This window comes from Hemitrygon akajei, chromosome 7 (assembly GCF_048418815.1).
Source record: "Hemitrygon akajei chromosome 7, sHemAka1.3, whole genome shotgun sequence".
NCBI classification, from domain to species: domain Eukaryota; kingdom Metazoa; phylum Chordata; class Chondrichthyes; order Myliobatiformes; family Dasyatidae; genus Hemitrygon; species Hemitrygon akajei.
The window spans coordinates 114,518,398-114,537,134 of record NC_133130.1 but is presented as its reverse complement, the minus strand read 5'-3'; the positions used below and the strand labels follow the sequence as shown (position 1 = coordinate 114,537,134).

Below are 18,737 nucleotides of genomic sequence, written 5' to 3'. Positions count from 1 at the left end.
TGACCATGTTAATGGTATTATAGACACTCAATAGCCTGCACGACTTAGGGGAATACATTTGCAGAGAGATCACAGACTGTTACAAGAACAATACGGTTATTATAGTAAGTGATTCAAGAAAAGAATTGCAAGAGACAAAAATGGTCCACTGGAAGATCAGAACTGTGATGTATGCATGAAGCCAAAATAAATGGGGGAGATTTTAGATGGATTTTTTTCATCTGTATTTACTCAGGAGATGGACAGAATCTATAGAAGTGAGGAAAACCAGCAGGGAGGTCACGGACTCTACACAGATTACAGAGGTGTTTGCTGTCTTGAGGCAAATTAAGGTGGACAACTCCCCAGGGCCAATGTTGTTCCATGCTTCAAGAAAGGTTAAGAAATTATAGGCAGGTGAGCCTGACAGCAGTCGAAGATATTCTAAGGGACAGGCAGAACGAAATACCTGATAGAAAAAGAAAAGGCTGAATTACAGTAAGTGTGTATATGTCTATTAAATAGTTAAGTTAAAAAAGTAGTGCAAAAATAAACAAATAAAGAAGTAGTGAGGTAGTGTTCATGGGCTCAACGCCCATTTAGAAATCAGATGGCAGAAGGGAAGAAGCTACACCTAAATCGCTGAGTGTGTGCTTTCAAGCTTCTGTACCTCCTTCCCAGCAGTAACAATGAAAGGCGACATGTCCTGGTGGGAGTCGTTAATGATGGACACCACCTTCCTAAGGCACTGCTCCTTGAAGATGTCTTGGATACTACAGAGGCTAGTACCCAGGATGAACTAATCTGACAAGCTTCTGCAAATTACTTGGATCTTGTGCAGTAGCCCTCGCACTCCATACCAGACAGTGAAGCAGCCAGTCAGAATGCTCTCCACGGAACATTTGTAGAAGTTTGAGTGTTTTCATTGACTAACCAAATCTACTCAAACTCCTAATGAATATAGTCACTGTCCTGTCTTCTTTATATCTGCATCAATACGTTGCATCCAGGTTAGGTCCTCAGAGATACTGACACCTGAGAACTTGGAATTGCTCACTCTCTCCATTTCTGATCCCTCTAAAAGGATTAGTTTGTGCTCCCTCGTCTTACCCTTAATGAAGATGACAATCGGCTCTTTGGTCTTGCTGACGCTGACTGCAAGGCTGTTGCTGTGACACCACTCAACTAACTGATATATCTTGCTCCTGTACACCCTCTCGCCACCATCTAAAATTCTGCCAACAATGGTTGTATCATCAGCAAATTTATAGATGGCATTTGAGTCGTGCCTAGCCACACAGTCATGGGTGTAGAGAGAGTAGAGTAGTGGGCTGAGCACACATCCCTATGGTTGTCAGAGAGGTGGAGATGTTATTACCTATCCGCAAAGATTGTGGTCTTCTGGTTAGGAAATTGAGGTTGTAGTTGTAGGGGGAGGTACAGAGACTTGGGTTCTGGAGCTTTCTGATCAGGATTGTAGGAATGATAAGTGTTAAATGCTGAGCTACAGACGATAAACAACATCCTGACATAGGTATTTGCAATGTCCACATGATCCAAGGCCATGTGGAGAGCCATTGAGATCGCATCTGTGGTAGAACAAAGGGATCTGGGAATACAGGTCCATAATTCATTGAGGGTGGCAGCACTGTTAGATAAAGTCATAAAGGTGGCTCTTGTCACATTGGCCTTCATAGATCAAAGTATTACGTAAAGGAGCTGGGATGTTATGTTGAAGTTGTATAAGATATTGGTGAGGCCAAATTTGGAGTAATGCGTGCAGTTTTGATTACCTACCTTCTGGAAAGAGGTAAATAAGATTGCAAGAGTATAGAGAGATTTTAAAAGGATGTTGCCAGGAGGACTCTAGTTATAAGTGAAGATTAAATAGGTTAGAATTTTATTCCCTAAAACATAGAAGATTGAGGAGGCAATTTGATAGAGGTATACAAAATTTTGTGAGGTATAGATAGGGTAAATGCAAATGGGCTTTTTCCCACTGAGGTTGGTTCATGGGTTAAGGGAGAAAGGTGAAATATTTAAGAGGAACATGAGGGGAAAACTTCTTTACTCAGTGGAACGAGCTGTCAGAGCAAGTTGTGGATGTAAATTCAATTTTAACTTTTAAGAGAAGTTTGGATGAGTACATGGATGGGAAGGGTGTGGAGGGACATGGTCCAGGTACAGGTTGATGGGACTACGGCAGTTTAAATGGCTCATCTAGTTCACACTGAACCAAAGGGCCTAGTTTTTTTTATGACTAAATAGTGCAAAAAGAGAGGGGAAAAAATAGTGAAAACAGTTTATAGGTTCTTTGTCCATTCAGTAATCTGATGGCAGAGGGAAAGAAGCTGTTCCTGAAATGGTGAGTGTATGTCTTCAGGTTTGTGTACCTTCTCCTTGATGGTAGCAATAAGAGGGTATGCCCTAGGTATTGGGGTCCTAAATGATGGATGCAAATTTTTGGGACAGCGCTTTTTGAAGCTGTCCTCTAAACTGGGAAGGCTAGTGCCCGTGATGGAGCTGGCTGAGTTTACAACTTTCTGCAGCTTTTACTGATCCTGTGCAGTGGCCCCTCCATACCAGATGGTTATGCACCAGTTAGAATGTTCTCCATGGTACACATGTAGAAACTTGCAAGTGTCTTTGCTGACATACCAATTCTCCTGAAACTAATGAAATATAGCTGCTATTGTGCTTTCTTTACAATTGTATAAATATGTTGGGCCCAGAATAGATCTTCTGGTTTCTTGACACCCAGGAACCTGAAAGTGCTCACCATTTCCACTTCTGATACCTCAGGTATGTGTTCCCTTGAGTTCCCCTTCCTGAAGTCCACAATCAACTCCCTGGTCTTATTGACACTGAATGCAATGCTGTTGCTGCAACTCCACTCAACTGACTGATCTACCTCACTCCTGTACGCCTCCTCATTAGCATCTGAAATTCTGTCCACAATAGTTGTATCACCAGCAAATTTATAATGATGTTTGAACTGTTCCTAGCCCCACAATCATGGGTGTAAAGGAAGTACAGCAGTGGGCTGAACACACATCCTTGAGGTGCACCAGTGTTAACTGTCAGCGAGGGAGAGTTTGCATGCTCTCCTTGTGACTGTGTTTCTGCCAAGTGTTCTCACTTTCTCCCATATCCCAAGGATGTGGCTGATGATTGAATAAAGGGCATATTAAAGGACAGACTAAAAGGGGAAATAGCTATGACAAGTGGGCTGTTCCAAGTTGCATAGAGGGCTGTGAGTACATGGGTTATTGTGTGTTGGCACTGGAAGCGTGGTAACACTTGCAGGCTACTCCTAGCATATTCTCCGTCTGTTGGTTGTTGCAAACAATGCATTTTACAGTATGTTTTGTTCTTTCTATTTATATGTGACAATAAAACTAATATTTCCCTCTTTAATTATTAATCTTTACCTGAACTGTACTATTTATTTCATATATGGGGTTTATTTTATTCAGAGGTACTGCACAGTAACAGGATCAGGCCCAATGAGGCGGCACCATCCAATTACACCCATGTGACTAATTAACCCTTGCGCCTGGGATGTGGGAGGAAACCAGAGCACTTGGAAGAAACTCACACAGACACAGGGAGGATGTACAAACTCCTTGCAGATAGTGGAAAGGAGAAGAGCATCTGATCTTAAATGCCATCATCTTTATATTGGCTGTGTAGATAGAAATAAACTTGTTTGCTTCCTATAATCAAGGAGCCCCTTCACAAGATCATAAGACAGGAGCAGAATTAGGCTACTTGGCCCATCGAATCTGCTCCACCATTCCATCATGGCTGATTTATTATCCACCTCAACCACATTCTCCTGCCTTCTCCCTGTAACCTTTGACATCCTGACTAATCAACAACCTATCAACCTCTGCTTTAAATATATCCAATGACATAGTCTCCACAGCCATCTGTGTTAATAAATTCCATAGATTCACCATTCCCTGGCTAAAGAAATTCCTCTTCATCTCTGTTCTAAATTGACGTCCTTGTGTTCTGAGGCTGTGCCCTCTGGTCCTAGACTCCTGCACTATCACACACATCCCTTCTATCTAGGCCTTCCCATAATAGATAGATCTCAATGATATCCTCTCATATTCTTCTAAACTCCAGCAAGCAGTCATCAAATGTTCTTCATATGTTAACTCTTTCATTCCTGGATTCATTCACATAAACCTCCACTGGACTCTCTCCAATGCCTTATAAAGCCTCAGAATACGAGTGCGTATTCACCCTGAATATTCTCACCAATGACCAATGGCTATTGCCCAGATGGTTGTGGAAGCCAAGTCCATATATTTAAAGCAGAGGTTAATAGGTCCTTGGTTAGTCAGGGTGTCAAAGGGAACAGGGAGAAAGGAGGAAAATGGAGCTGAGAGGGATAATAAATTAGCCATTATGGAATGAGAGAGCAGACTCAATAGCCAAATGACCCAACTCTGCTCCTATGTCTAATGGTCAGTGAATGAGACAAGAAATGCTAGTGCATCTCGGGCTGGGTAGGGCAAGAGGAACAACAGTAAGAAAGTACATAGAGGGAAAAATACAATTAAGAAAATAAGACAGGGGAAGAAGAGTAAGTAGGAGATTCACATTTAATCAGTGAACAAGTAGATTGCCATGCAAGGTGTTTTTTCAAAAAACTGTGGCAATTGAAAAGCCAGTTACAGCAAAAGGAAGCCAGTTTTTGGATTAGAGTCAGAACAATACTAAGCGCATGCAGATTATCCAAATCACAAAATTGTCAAAATGCATTGATGTCACCAGTTCCTTCGAACAGAGATGATTAGTATGTATAAAGCACACAACTTACAGTTCCAGCACATGCAAAACCAGTGATCTGTATATTAAAAACAATGTTCAGGGTTAACAAAAGGCATAACATCAGAAAGCCCACCACGTGATTGACTTACAGGATCAGCTGGTGCAATGTTAGAATCAAACTGGGTCAGAGTTTGCGAGCTTGAGGAGCGTTCACTAAAAGTCTCCCACTGCTGGACAGACAGAGTAGAGAGCAATCAGAATGAAAAACATTACATCTCTAAAGCTTCTACAAAGGAGTACCTTGCAGAGGAGTCATAAAAGTAGAAGCTTAAAGTCAAGCATTATAATTTACATAAGAGATGCACATATGGATTTAACTGTTTAAGGCGGCATTCATTCTAGCCAGCTTATTTTTAAACTCTTAAATTCAAATCAATTCTACAATTTGCTAACAAAGAATGTTGTATGAAGAAGTTACGCAATGGAGAAGAAAGTCCAATCAAGTCCAGGGACAGATATACATACACTCAGTGGCCACTTTATTAGGTACACCTGTACACATGCTTGTTGATACAAATATCTAATCAGCCAATCACGTGGCAGTAATTAAATGCATAAAATTATGCACACATGGTCAAGAGGGTCAATTGTTGCTCAGATGTTGTGATCAACATTGGGGAAAAATAAGTGACTTTGACCGTGGAATGATTGTTGAGACCAGTTGGGGGTGGTTTAAGTATCTCAGAAACTGCTGATCTCCTGGGATTTTGATGCACAGTGGTCTCTAGAGTTTACAGAGAATAGTGCAAAAAACATCCAATGAGCGGCAAAGCTATGGTCGAAAACAGCTTGTTAATGAGAAAGGTTAGCCTGGCTCAAGCTGACAGGAAGGTGACAGTAACTCAAATAACCACGAATTACTACAGTGGTGCGCAGAAGAGCATCTCTGAATGCACAACACATTGAACCTCGAAGTGGATGAACCACCTTGAACTTTGAAGCAGAAGACCACAAACTTACACTCAGGGGCTACTTTATTAGGTGCAGGAGGTAACTAGAAAAGTGGTTACTGAGTATATTTCTACATGATCAAATCTTAGCAGTCTTGGATAAGTTTTACACTCTTACAGAGAGATTTAGAGTGCACCAGGAATCTAGACAGTGAAACTGAAGTTTGAATAAGAATTGAAGACATGAGACTTGAAAGGCAATTTGGAGCTTGTAGTATGTGCAGAAGTCAAAATTAGGCATCAGGGAACAGTGGGGAGTTATCAAATTATCCACAGTTAGGAAATATCAAACTAAACAGCATTTTCATTGAATGCAACTAAATTCTCAGCAAGTGCCTTGAACATCACTGGTTCGTACCCAACTACAAAAACACAACTCACATTGTCTTGACAGCAATCTTTTCTCGTTATTGCTATTTATAAAGAATTATTAAGCTGAAGGATTGCACTGCCTTTCTAAAACAGAAAAATATGGTTTTATATTTAACTTAATTTTGCATACTTTATTCTTTCCTTAACACAATATATTCAACAACTGTCAGCTTTGTGGCATTAGTCATTACAATTGATTCTCGCCACAGCAGATGCAGGTAAATTTAATATTTTATAACTTCTGTCCCTATAATTATTAGGGTGGAGACACGATAGCGCCGGACAGCAACTTTTTCAAGCTTATCTGTGGAAACTGCTTAATTTCTACCTTTAGTGTCTCTATTCGCTTTTCAAAGTGGATGGGGGTCCATCGGAGACCGTTATCTAGAGCTACACTCAAACTTTGGTATTTAGCGGTGTTGGGACCTGATCACAGGGTTCACCAACCAGGAGGGGTGTGGGTGGGGGGTGAGGGGTTAAGAGAGGCATGGGGGGTGATGGACAGACAGTGGTATGTCGAATTGTTGGGTGAATGATTCGGTTCTGTTGTACTGCTGATCATGGTCTTTCTTGGGGGCTTTGCTACTGTTTTATTTGGTGTCTGGAGGATGCTGATACCTTTTTTTTGGTGAAGTGAATGGCAGAGGGTTGTTGCTTTACTGCTGCTTGTGCATGGGAGGGGATTGGAGTGGGTGGGGGTTGGGGACGTGCTTTAGGTTGCTAACATTTTTTACTGTCACTCATTCTTTGGGTCACTCTTCTGTTTTCGTGGATGTCTGCAAAAGAGAATTTCAGGTTGTATGTTGTATACATTCTCTGATATTAAATGGAACTATTCAACTAAAATATCTACCTGTTAGCTCTCCCACAGCACTCTCAAAGCCTCACTGAAATTTCTGCCACCACTATTGCCACCTCCTTGCCCCTCACTGTTTCAGCCGTGCCAACATCCAGACTTCCAAAACCACCTGCAATCCACCAAACAAAAACTTCTGGCCAGCGGTGAGAAAGGTGCAAACAAATGGAAGATCAAAAGGTGAGAATAATGACCCCAGTGTCTTTGGCTCTTCACAAGTACACACAAAACAGAAAGGAAAGGGCTTAAGTGTAACACAATGACAGTTACTGGGGAATTTGAGTTTGTAAGAACAAAATTACATTTAACCTCAAATTTTTAAAAAACGTTAAAAGCTCGTAGAACACTATCATAGTGCAACAGTAAAAGTACTATTCAAGTGGTAAGCAGAGACTATATCAACTGTAATAAAATAATTATGAGCTTTGATCTTCATTCAAATTGGACAAAGTAAGCTGGCTAAAAAGACTTCTGGAAAGTAAACTGAAGATTATATTCAGGAGTATGATGGAATACAGATGAATGCAGCCCCAAGAATTCTCAAACCACATCATTCAGGACAAAGTAGGCATGTGACAACATCTCCCAAGCCCATGAACATCGCTGTCTTGGAGGCCATGGGAATCCTTTCACACAACCAGACTTTGCATTCACCTTATTATTGTTCATAATCTTCACCAGCACAACCAGTCACATATTCCCTCTCTGCATTTCAAAACGACCACACTTCCCGACTCCCTGCCCAGCTCATCCACAACCTTCTCAACCAGAGGAACTTGATAATCACTTAGAGAACATCTGCTAGAGTGTGGGCCTACTGGAGTGGCCCCATCTTTACTGCCACCTGCCATTTTAATTCTCAATTCTACTATAAACCCCACCCACCCCCACATTTCTGGTTGCTTACCATTTTAATTCACCATTCCCGTGACACCCAGGTTTCCAGTTGCCCGCCATTTTAATTCTCAATTCCACTGTGACCTCCCCTCACCAGCTTCCTGCCACTTTAATTCACAGTTCCCTTGTGACCCTCCCCAGCCTCAGTTTCCAGTTGCATGTCATTTTAAATGACCATTGCACGCTGACCACCCCGGGTTTCTGGTTGCCTGCCAGTTTAACTCACAGTTGCACTGAGCTGTGCCTGTGACTTCCTGCACTAATACAGCGAAGCCCAACACAAGCCTGAGGACCTCATCTTCTCCAGCCTGCACAGCTCTCTACTCGAATTTTGCTACTTTAGCTAACTTGCTTCTGTTTTCTGTTTGCACCAGGACTGGCCTTTTGTATTTGCCATTCCTCTGCACATCACCCCTAAACCATATATCGATTCTGCCAGGTGAGACTTCATACAGATTTCACAATATTAGCAATACATCACACAGTGAGCCAGAGGAGTTTAACTGCCCATTTGATTACCATATCATTTCACCCTAATACAGGCATTTCCTTTGTCCCATCTACTGCTCTCACACCTTCAGTGCTACTTAAACCAAGTTGCTTTCTCTTAGTTCTGAATACTATTTCAAACATGAACTAACAACACACACAAAATGCTGAAGGAACTGAGCAAGTCCGAAACATCCCCAAAGACGCTGCCTGACCTGCTGAGTATCTCCAGCATTGTGAGAGTGACTCTGGATTTCCAGCCTTTGCAGGAACTCTTGTACTCAAAACATGATGCTGGCTGGCTGTTTTGAGTTCTTCCATTTAGATTTCAGATTCCAGTTCCTGCAATATTATTTGTCTTCCTCCAGATCCATTCTCTTTTTTTAATATACCACGTTAGCCAATCTCAGTTTATCTTATAGTTTTTTTTAAAATAAAGAAAATATGAGTTGAGCTTTGCTAGGCACTGCAATTAGCCTCTTTTGAAAGAATGGATAATTTTCATATTTCCTCCCATTTCAGTTCTACTAGCTCATCCTAAAATTAGACCAAATTGTGAAACAGCCCTCTTATCTAAGCTTGCGCAAGAATGATCGTAAGGCCCACCATGAAAGAGAAAGGCATTGCCTTGACAGGAGGAGTAAACAAGAGTGAAGGACTTAGAGCAGAAAAAATCTATTTTTCACCACATTGCCAGTGGTAATGATTAGTTAGCAAACAATTATTTGATTAAACAACACACACAAAATGCTGCAGGAACTCAGCAAGCCAGGCAGCAGCTATAGAGGGGAACAAACAGTCAACAGAAGGCTTATGTTTATTCCCTTCAATAGATGCTGCCTGACCTGCTGAGTTCCTCCAGCATTTTGTGTGTGTTACTCAAGATTTTTTAGCATCTGCAGAATCTCATGTGTATGTGATTAAACAATGTGCTTTACTTCAAGAAACAGCACATAATCTGCAATACAGAGAAGGCACATTTTATTTTATTTATATTATACAATAGAAACCAATTGCTAACCTCACTGCCCTGGGTCAGCTCTGGCCACGTCTGGTTTAGTGAGGGCATGGACGGTGATTTACTAGGGGGTACTTCCGGAGGCGAGGATGAGAAGCCAGTTTCAGAAACCTGGTCAGCGACTTCTAAAACAGAAGGCAAGTTATTGCATGATTTACAGCACAAATCCTTAAACAAGCTAACAGATACTGTTAAACACCACACTCCATAAAAGCACCAACAAATTTAGGAAGCTGCACTTGAAAGTCTTGGAATCAACCCAACAGAAGAAAGTCTCTTGAATCTGAATGCTCTACTACATTCCATTAACATTGCAAAAATATCTAAACAATATACAGGATTCGAAAATCATCATCCAAGTTGGGAGCTCCATTCCTGGCAGGTATGTGGTGGCATTTCTGTGTGTGTGAGGAACCATGAGCTTCTGCTTCTGGGCATTCTGAGAGAGATTGTCTAAATTCCCTGGTACTTTAATATCATTTTAGGCTCTATTTATAACAGATTTTGGGGTAAACTGAGCCGTAACAGCAAAGTCATAATCTAAGACAGCGCGGAAACAGGCAGTTTTGCCAAAACATGCCAACCAAGTTGCCCACCTGAGTTAGTCCCATTTGCCTGAGCTTTACCTATATGCCAACTAAACCTCTCCTATCCACAGCCTTGTCCAAACTCCTTTAAAACCATTAAGACAGGAGCAGAATTAAGCCATTTGGCCCATCTGCCATTCCATCATGGCAGCTTTATATCTCTCTCAACCCCATTCTCCTGCCTTCTCCTCGTAGCTTTTGAAACCCTTACTAATCAAGAACCTTTCAATCTTTGCCATGATGAGAAACATAAGGGACTGCTGCGAACTTTGTTTCACAGAAATGTGGCTATTTCCCACTATTTCAAACCCAGCACTGCAGCACAATGTCTTAAACATTCTCTGCAAAGACAGGACATCTCAGTCTTTTAAAGGCAGACAAGGTGAAGTATGCTTTGTGATTAATTCACCATGGTGCATAAACGTGGTGGTTCTGTCTCAATCCTGCTCACCCAACCTAGAATATCTAGCAGTCAAATATCGTCTATTTTATCCGCTGAGGGAGTTCTCCGTCATCATCCTGGTAGCTGTGTGCATTCCACCCCAGGCCAATGTCACACAAACACTGTAGGAACTGAGCAATGTAATCAGTAGGCACAAAACTGCGTACCCCAATGCCTTCCCTATCACTGTGAGAGATTTCAACCAGGCCAGCTTGAAAAAGTTTCTGAACAACGACTACTGACATGTCTTCTGCAGAACCATTCCCCTCACCACCAGATTTTTGAATGCACAATGAACCCACAAACACTACCTCTTTTTGCACTTATTGTAATTTACAGTTTTTTAAAAATATTATGTATTGCGATGAACTGCTGCCATAAAACAACACATTTCACGGCATGCTGCAGTGATATTAAACTGGATTGTGAAATATATCTAATGAATTCTAGATTCTCCACCCTCAGGCTACAAAAAAACCCTCATCTCTGTTCTAAAATGACATCATTGTATATAAATAAATAAATAAATAAATATTGAGTCTATGCCCCCTGGTCAAAGACTCCACCGCCAAAGGAAACATCCTTTCCATGTACGTTCTTATCTAGGCCTTTCAATATTTGATCGATTTCAATGAGATTCCCCCACCTCATTCTCCAGCAAGGACTGGGTCCAGAACTATCAAATGTTAACCCTTTTATTTCTGGGATCATTTTCATGACACTTCTGTGGAAAAACTTGCCCCTCAGGCCCTGTTTAAATCTTTCCCTGCTCACCTTAGATCTATGTCCTCTAGTATGAGGCTCCCCTAGCCTGGGCAAATGATTAAATATACTATTACCGTGCAGGCAGTTAAGCTATGCACATTGGAAGAAATAAAACTTATTTGCCCCTTATTCCTGTAAGGAGACAACTCTAGAATGTAGAAAATGAACCACATTCATCTTAACAAATTTGCAAAGAATACATCTTCATTACTGTTGATGTAATTACTCATTCCTTTTCACCCTGGGATGGTGCTGGATCTGCAGACGAAATGGGCCGAAGGGCCTGTTTCTGTGCTGTAGTGCTCTACGTTTCTATGAATTCTTCCAGCAGTTTATTTTTTCCTCCAGATTCTACTATGTGCAAATTTTGTCTCTTCTTAAAATGAATCTTTGCAGGATTTCCACTAATGAACATCGAAGCTCATTTTCAACAAATTTCTTAACCCTGGATGCCCAAGTACACTTAAAATTTCAAAAGGGAGATGCAGGCAAAAGCAAAACTTTAACATAAGGTTTGACCAAGTGTCAAAAACAAAAGCTACATTTGAAATAGCGAAGCAAAAATTTATTTAACAAGAGCAAACCCAAGCTAGGAGAAAAAAAAACAGTTCTTTGCCAAGAAAACGTGAGCCATTTCACCTAGAACTAGAGCGGCAAACCACTACGAGTCCAGTTCATACACAGACAGCAACAATAGTTCTGAGTTAAGAAGGAATTGGTGAACAACTTCACCTGAACCAACCAAAGAGAGGCAAAGCATTACACAACTCCAATAACGAAAACAAGGTTAAATGTCTTGCAAATGAAATGCTATATCATGCTGACCAAATTTTTTTTGATTAATTAGGTTATAACGGTTAGACAATCTTATTGAAACCCAAAATTTCTGTACCCAGAATCTCATTTTCTAATTAAAATGCTACTTACCTCCTGAATCATCAAGGTCAATCAACTTTGGCATCAAACTTTCAGGTAATTTTTCTGGCAAATCATATCCATTTTTTCTGGCCACTACAAGATGGAAAGCTGCACAAAACTCATCCAATGTCAATGCGCCGTCTTTGTCAAAGTCTGATAGCTCCCTGAATCACAAAACAAACACTGACAAATTCAACGTTTTCAAGTATGTATTAAAAACTGTGTTCACTATGAAGAATTTCATGCCCATGGAACAGCCAACTTCTTAAAATAACCCTCTCACCAGATATGTGTAAAAACTGCCACGTTTTTAAACTGCATCATTTTGAACTGCAGAAATTTCTTCCAAAAACTGATCAAGTTTACATATTTCATTAAGTCATAAACTCAATCATTAGGATGAGCTGCAACATTTTGTTTCCCTTCTATCAATCAAGAAGTCACTCAATAATACCATCTTGATGATCAAGAATCAAAAAGCCTATAGCTATACAACACAGAAATAGGCTCATCGGCCGATCTAGTCTATGCCAAACTATAATTCTGCATGGTCCCATAGCCCTCCATACCACTTCTATCCATGAACCTATGCAAATCTGAAATCGACCTCACATCTACCACTTCCGCTGGCAGCTCGTTCTCCGCACTGAGTGAAAAAGTTCCCATTCATTTCACCTTTGATCTCTACCTTTAGTTTTACCCAATCTCAGTGGAAAAAGCCCGCTTGCATTTATCCTTTCAATAACCCTCTATCAATCTCTCCTCAAATCTCCTACAGTCTAGGGAATAACACAGTATAAGTACTGAACTACCTATGCTTCCCCAAGGCGTTACTTTCACCTTGTCATGGATTACATACTTCAGCCCAAATGTCTTCATCTCAAAATACTAAAATGACTTAAATTAATCTTATTCCATATATTGACAGCATTTTGTTGCCACGGTTTAGTTTAAAATTTAATCAAAACCCAAACCTTCTTGTCCAGAAGAATAAAATCAGGTTGTCAGTCTCCATTAGATAACCCATTTAAGAATCACTAAAAGCAACAATCATGTCATCTCAAACTTCCTTTCAGTAAGAACATAGCCAATTTGTTCACATACACTAATCATTTCATCCTCAATCATTCAGTCTCTTTCAATAGCTGCTGATTAACAGGCAGAACACAACTCCTCATCTTAGTAGATTACTTAGAGCATACTTGCTAAATGCAATATTTCTCTTCCAAACAGTTATGGCAAGTAAATGTGGCCTGTGCCAGAGTCATAGAAAACTGCAGCTCACTAACAGAACAGAAAAGACACAGTGATACAAAAGCAGAGTAAATTTGATAGAAGCCTTTTTAAAAAAAAAATTTAAGGCTGTCACAGACAAATTTCGCTTCAGGAAGATGCAAAATTAAATAATTTATAAATCAGTTTCATGGTAGAAATAAACCACATGTCACAGGTCAATTATGAATTGTTTAAAATGTTAAACTAGGAATTTAGTAGTGGGAAGATGGACAGAAGTCTATCAAAAACTTGATAACCCTTGTCTAAAATTTCTTTTGAGAGATTAAGGGCAGTGGTTAGTGTAGCACTTTACAGTGCCAGTGACCTCTGATTGGGCTTCAATTCCTGCCACTGTTGGTAAGGATCTCGTACGTTCTCCCTGTGACTGTGTGGATTTCCTGTGAGTGCTCCAGTTTCCTCCCAAGTTCTAAAGAGATACTGGTTAGGGTTAGAGAATTGTGGACATATAACCACATAACAATCACAGCACGGAAACAGGCCATCTCGGCCCTCCTAGTCCGTGCCGAACTCTTAATCTCACCTAGTCCCACCTACCCGCACTCAGCCCATAACCCTCCACTCCTTTCCTGTCCATATACCTATCCAATTTTACCTTAAATGACACAACTGAACTGGCCTCTACTACTTCTACAGGAAGCTCATTCCATACAGCTATCACTCTCTGAGTAAAGAAATACCCCCTCGTGTTTCCCTTAAACTTTTGCCCCCTAACTCTCAAATCATGTCCTCTCATTTGAATCTCCCCTACTCTCAATGGAAACAGCCTATTCACGTCAACTCTATCTATCCCTCTCAAAATTTTAAATACCTCAATCAAATCCCCCCTCAACCTTCTACGCTCCAATGAATAGAGACCTAACTTGTTCAACCTTTCTCTGTAACTTAAGTGCTGAAACCCAGGTAACATCCTAGTAAATCGTCTCTGCACTCTCTCTAATTTATTGATATCTTTCCTATAATTCGGTGACCAGAACTGTACACAATATTCCAAATTTGGCCTTACCAATGCCTTGTACAATTTTAACATTACATCCCAACTTCTGTACTCAATGCTCTGATTTATAAAGGCCAGCGTTCCAAAAGCCTTCTTCACCACCCTATCTACATGAGACTCCACCTTCAGGGAACTATGCACTGTTATTCCTAGATCTCTCTGTTCCACTGCATTCCTCAATGCCCTACCATTTACCCTGTATGTTCTATTTGGATTATTCCTGCCAAAATGTAGAACCTCACACTTCTCAGCATTAAACTCCATCTGCCAACGTTCAGCCCATTCTTCTAACCGGCATAAATCTCCCTGCAAGCTTTGAAAACCCACCTCATTATCCACAACACCTCCTACCTTAGTATCATCGGCATTCTTACTAATCCAATTTACCACCCCATCATCCAGATCATTTATGTATATTACAAACAACATTGGGCCCAAAACAGATCCCTGAGGCACCCCGCTAGTCACCGGCCTCCATCCCGATAAACAATTATCCACCACTACTCTCTGGCATCTCCCATCTAGCCACTGTTGAATCCATTTTATTACTCCAGCATTAATAACTAACGACTGAACCTTCTTAACTAACCTTCCATGTGGAACTTTGTCAAAGGCCTTGCTGAAGTCCATATAGACTACATCCACTGCCTTACCCTCGTCAACATTCCTCGTAACTGCTTCAAAAAATTCAATAAGGTTTGTCAAACATGACCTTCCACGCACAAATCCATGCTGGCTACTCCTAATCAGATCCTGTCTATCCAGATAATTATAAATACTATCTCTAAGAATACTTTCCATTAATTTACCCACCACTGATGTCAAACTGACAGGTCTATAATTGCTAGGCTTACTTCTAGAACCCTTTTTAAACAATGGAACCACATGAGCAATACGCCAATCCTCCGGCACAATCCCCGTTTCTAATGACATCTGAAAGATCTCCGTCAGAGCTCCTGCTATCTCTACACAAACTTCCCTCAAGGTCCTGGGGAATATCCTGTCAGGACCCGGAGATTTATCCACTTTTAAATTTCTTAAAAGCGCCAGTACTTCCACCTCTTTAATTGTCATAGGTTCCATAACTTCCTTACTTGTTTCCCACACCTTACACCATTCAATATCCTTCTCCTTAGTGAATACCGAAGAGAAGAAATCGTTCAAAATCTCTCCCATCTCCCTCGGCTCCACACATAGCTGACCACCCTGATTCTCTAAGGGACCAATTTTATCCCTCACTATCCTCTTGCTTTTAATATAACTGTAGAAACCTTTCGGATTTACTTCCACCTTATTTGCCAAACCAAACTCGTATCTTCTTTTAGCTTTTCTAATCTCTTTCTTAAGATTCCTTTTACATTCTTTATATTCCTCGAGCAGTTCCTTTACTCCATGCTGCTTATATCTATTGTAGACATCCCTCTTTTTCCGAACCAAGTTTCTAATATCCCTTGAAAACCATGGCGCTTTCAAACCTTTAACCTTTCCTTTCAACCTAACAGGAACATAAAGATTCTGTACCCTCATAATTTCACCCTTAAATGACCTCCATTTCTCTATTACATCCTTCCCATAAAACAACTTGACCCAATCCACTCTCTCTAAATCCCTTCGCATCTCCTCAAAGTTAGCCTTTCTCCAATCAAAAATCTCAACTCTAGGTCCAGTCCTGTCCTTCTCCATAATTATATTGAAGCTAATGCTATTGTGATCACTGGACCCGAAGTGCTCCCCAACACATACATCTGTCAGCTGACCTATCGCATTCCCTAACAGGAGATCCAACACTGCCCCATCTCTAGTCGGTACTTCTATGTATTGTTGCAAAAGACTATCCTGCACACATTTCACAAACTCTAAACCATCCAGCCCTTTTACAGAATGAGCTTCCCAATCTATGTGGAAAATTAAAATCTCCCACAATCACCACCTTGTGTTTACTACAAATATCTGCTATCTCCTTACACATTTGCTCTTCCAACTCACGCTCCCCATTAGGTGGCCTATAATACACTCCTATCAGTGTTACTACACCTTTCCCATTCCTCAATTCCACCCAAATAGTCTCCCTAGAGGAGCTCTCTAATCTATCCTTCCAAAGCACCGCCATAAGATTTTCTTGGACAAGCAATGCAACACCTCCTCCTCTGGCCCCTCCTACTCTATCACATGCTACATTGGCACTGGAAGAATGAGGAAACTTGCAGGCTGCCGTCAGTATATCCTCGGATATTGTTGATCATAGACACAAATGATGCATTTCCCCATGTTTCGATGTACACGTAACAAAGCAAGCTAATCTTTTTAAAAATAAGCTAAAGATTTTGCATGGAGGGGAAGTGAATGGCTACTCATTTACTTTTAACACACTGCCTCCATATTGATCAGCTCTCAGCTTACATCATTACTGTTGTAAATATTCAACTGCACAATGAGAATTGTAAACAGCCAGGTTACAGACCAAACAAAACTATATCACTGCTATCAAGATAATGTAGTAACTATTCAATGTGCTGCTCTGCCAAGATGATCTTCTATCCTTCCCCATAGTTTAATTTTCCTATCCTTGCTTGTAATTTTATATAATCACTTACAGTGCCTATAAAAAGTATTCAAAGTATTCACACCACCCCCCAGAAGTTGTCATGTTTTATTATTCTACATCACAGTGGATTTAATTTGGCTTTTTGATGCTGATCAACAGAAAAAACTCTTTCCTGTCACATTGATCTCTACAAAGTGATCTAAATTATTCACAAATATAAAATACAAAATAATTGATTGCATTAGTATTTACCCTCTTTAATATGACACACCAAATAATCACTGGTGCAGCCAATTGGTTTCAGAAGTCACATAATTAGTTAAACGGAGATCTGTTTTTGGAGACCTGTGTGTAGTCAAGGTGCTTCAATTGATTGTAGTAAACATACACCTGTTTCAAGCAGGTCCAACGCTGGTGAGACAGTGGCCTGGCAAAAACTACACTATGAAGACATGAAAGTCTTTTTCTGTTGATCGGTGTCAAAAAAAGCCAAATTAAATCCACTGTGATTCAAATGTTGTAAAACAATAAAACATGACAACTTCCAGGAGTGAATGGAGCCAGGGGAGTTTACCTTTCATTGGCACCATATATACATCTAATTGCCTAGTGAATTTTCCAGTAATTCAACTTTTTCCTTGAAAGTTCTTAGTTTTCAGTAATAGGTGTCATAATACTTTAATCCAGCTATTTTGCCAGTGATGTTGTGGGGGTGGAAATGGACTCTCTGACGGTGGTGTCTGAAAAGAGGATGCTGTCCAAGTTGCATGCCATCTTGGACAATGTCTCCCATCCACTCCAAAATGTACCGGTTAGGCACAGGAGTACGTTCAGCCAGAGAATCATTCCACCGAGATGCAACTGTGAGCGTCATGGGAAGTCATTCCTGCCTGTGGCCATCAAACTTTACAACTCCTCCCTCAGATTGTCAGACACACTGAGCCAATAGGCTGGTCCTGGACTTATTTCCACTTGGCATAATTTACCGTAGATTCCGGATTATAAGCCGCTACTTTTTTCCCACATTTTGAACAGCTTTGAACTCTGCGGCCTTTAATCCGGAGCGGTTAATACATGGTTTTTTATCATGCCGCCTCGTAAACATTTTGCCTCGTAACAGTAGACCAATAAAATTGATGAGTAGTTCACAGAGGTCCAATGAAATTGTACGATAAATCAAGCGCACTTTCATAATTAAATTATTGTAAATCAGTCATTTGTACTCACCCTCATCAACATGGAAAATACTCGAAGAAAAGCAAGACCCGAGCGCGTCAGACCCGATTAGACCCGATCGCGTTACGCAAGCGCGTCAGACCCGATTAGACCCGATCGCATTACGCAAGCGCGTCAGACCCGATTAGACCCGATCGCGTTACGCAAGCGCGTCAGACCCGATTAGACCCAATCGCGTTACGCAAGCGCGTCAGACCCGATTAGACCCGATCGCGTTACGCAAGCGCGTCAGACCCGAGCGAAAACGCTGCTTTTAAGTTAAAGGCTGGCAGTATATATATTTTTACCAGTCGCTAGGAGATATTGGAATGTTGTTCGTGCTGTTCAGTAAAAAAGTATATGCAACGTAATTTGTGTTACCGATACGTATGTATATTTAAAAGTAGCGGTGCGGCCTAAAATCCGGTGCGGCCTTTACAATTAAAAAATTGATTTTATTTCTAAAATTAGAGCCAGCAGCTTTTAATCAGGTGCGCTCTGTAGTCCGGAATCTACGGTACCTATTATTATTTATGGTTTTATATTGCTATATTTCTACACTATTCTTG

At 40.7% G+C, this 18,737-nt stretch overlaps 1 protein-coding gene across 10 annotated transcripts in view; it reads right to left on the bottom strand.

Annotated features, from left to right (window-relative positions):
• reps1 (RALBP1 associated Eps domain containing 1) overlaps window positions 1–18,737 on the bottom strand; it is a 116,221-nt gene that overhangs the window by 42,728 nt on the left and 54,756 nt on the right. For 8 of the 10 annotated variants that reach the window (XM_073051790.1, XM_073051795.1, XM_073051788.1 and 5 more), the window contains exons 7-9: window positions 12,128–12,282; window positions 9,410–9,531; window positions 4,914–4,994 (exon numbers count right to left, since the gene is read on the bottom strand). In XM_073051790.1, the coding sequence (XP_072907891.1) occupies window positions 4,914–4,994; window positions 9,410–9,531; window positions 12,128–12,282 (358 nt within the window). The remainder of the gene's footprint in view (window positions 1–4,913; window positions 4,995–9,409; window positions 9,532–12,127; window positions 12,283–18,737) is intronic. The other 2 variants (XM_073051792.1, XM_073051796.1) reach the window with 2 other exon arrangements.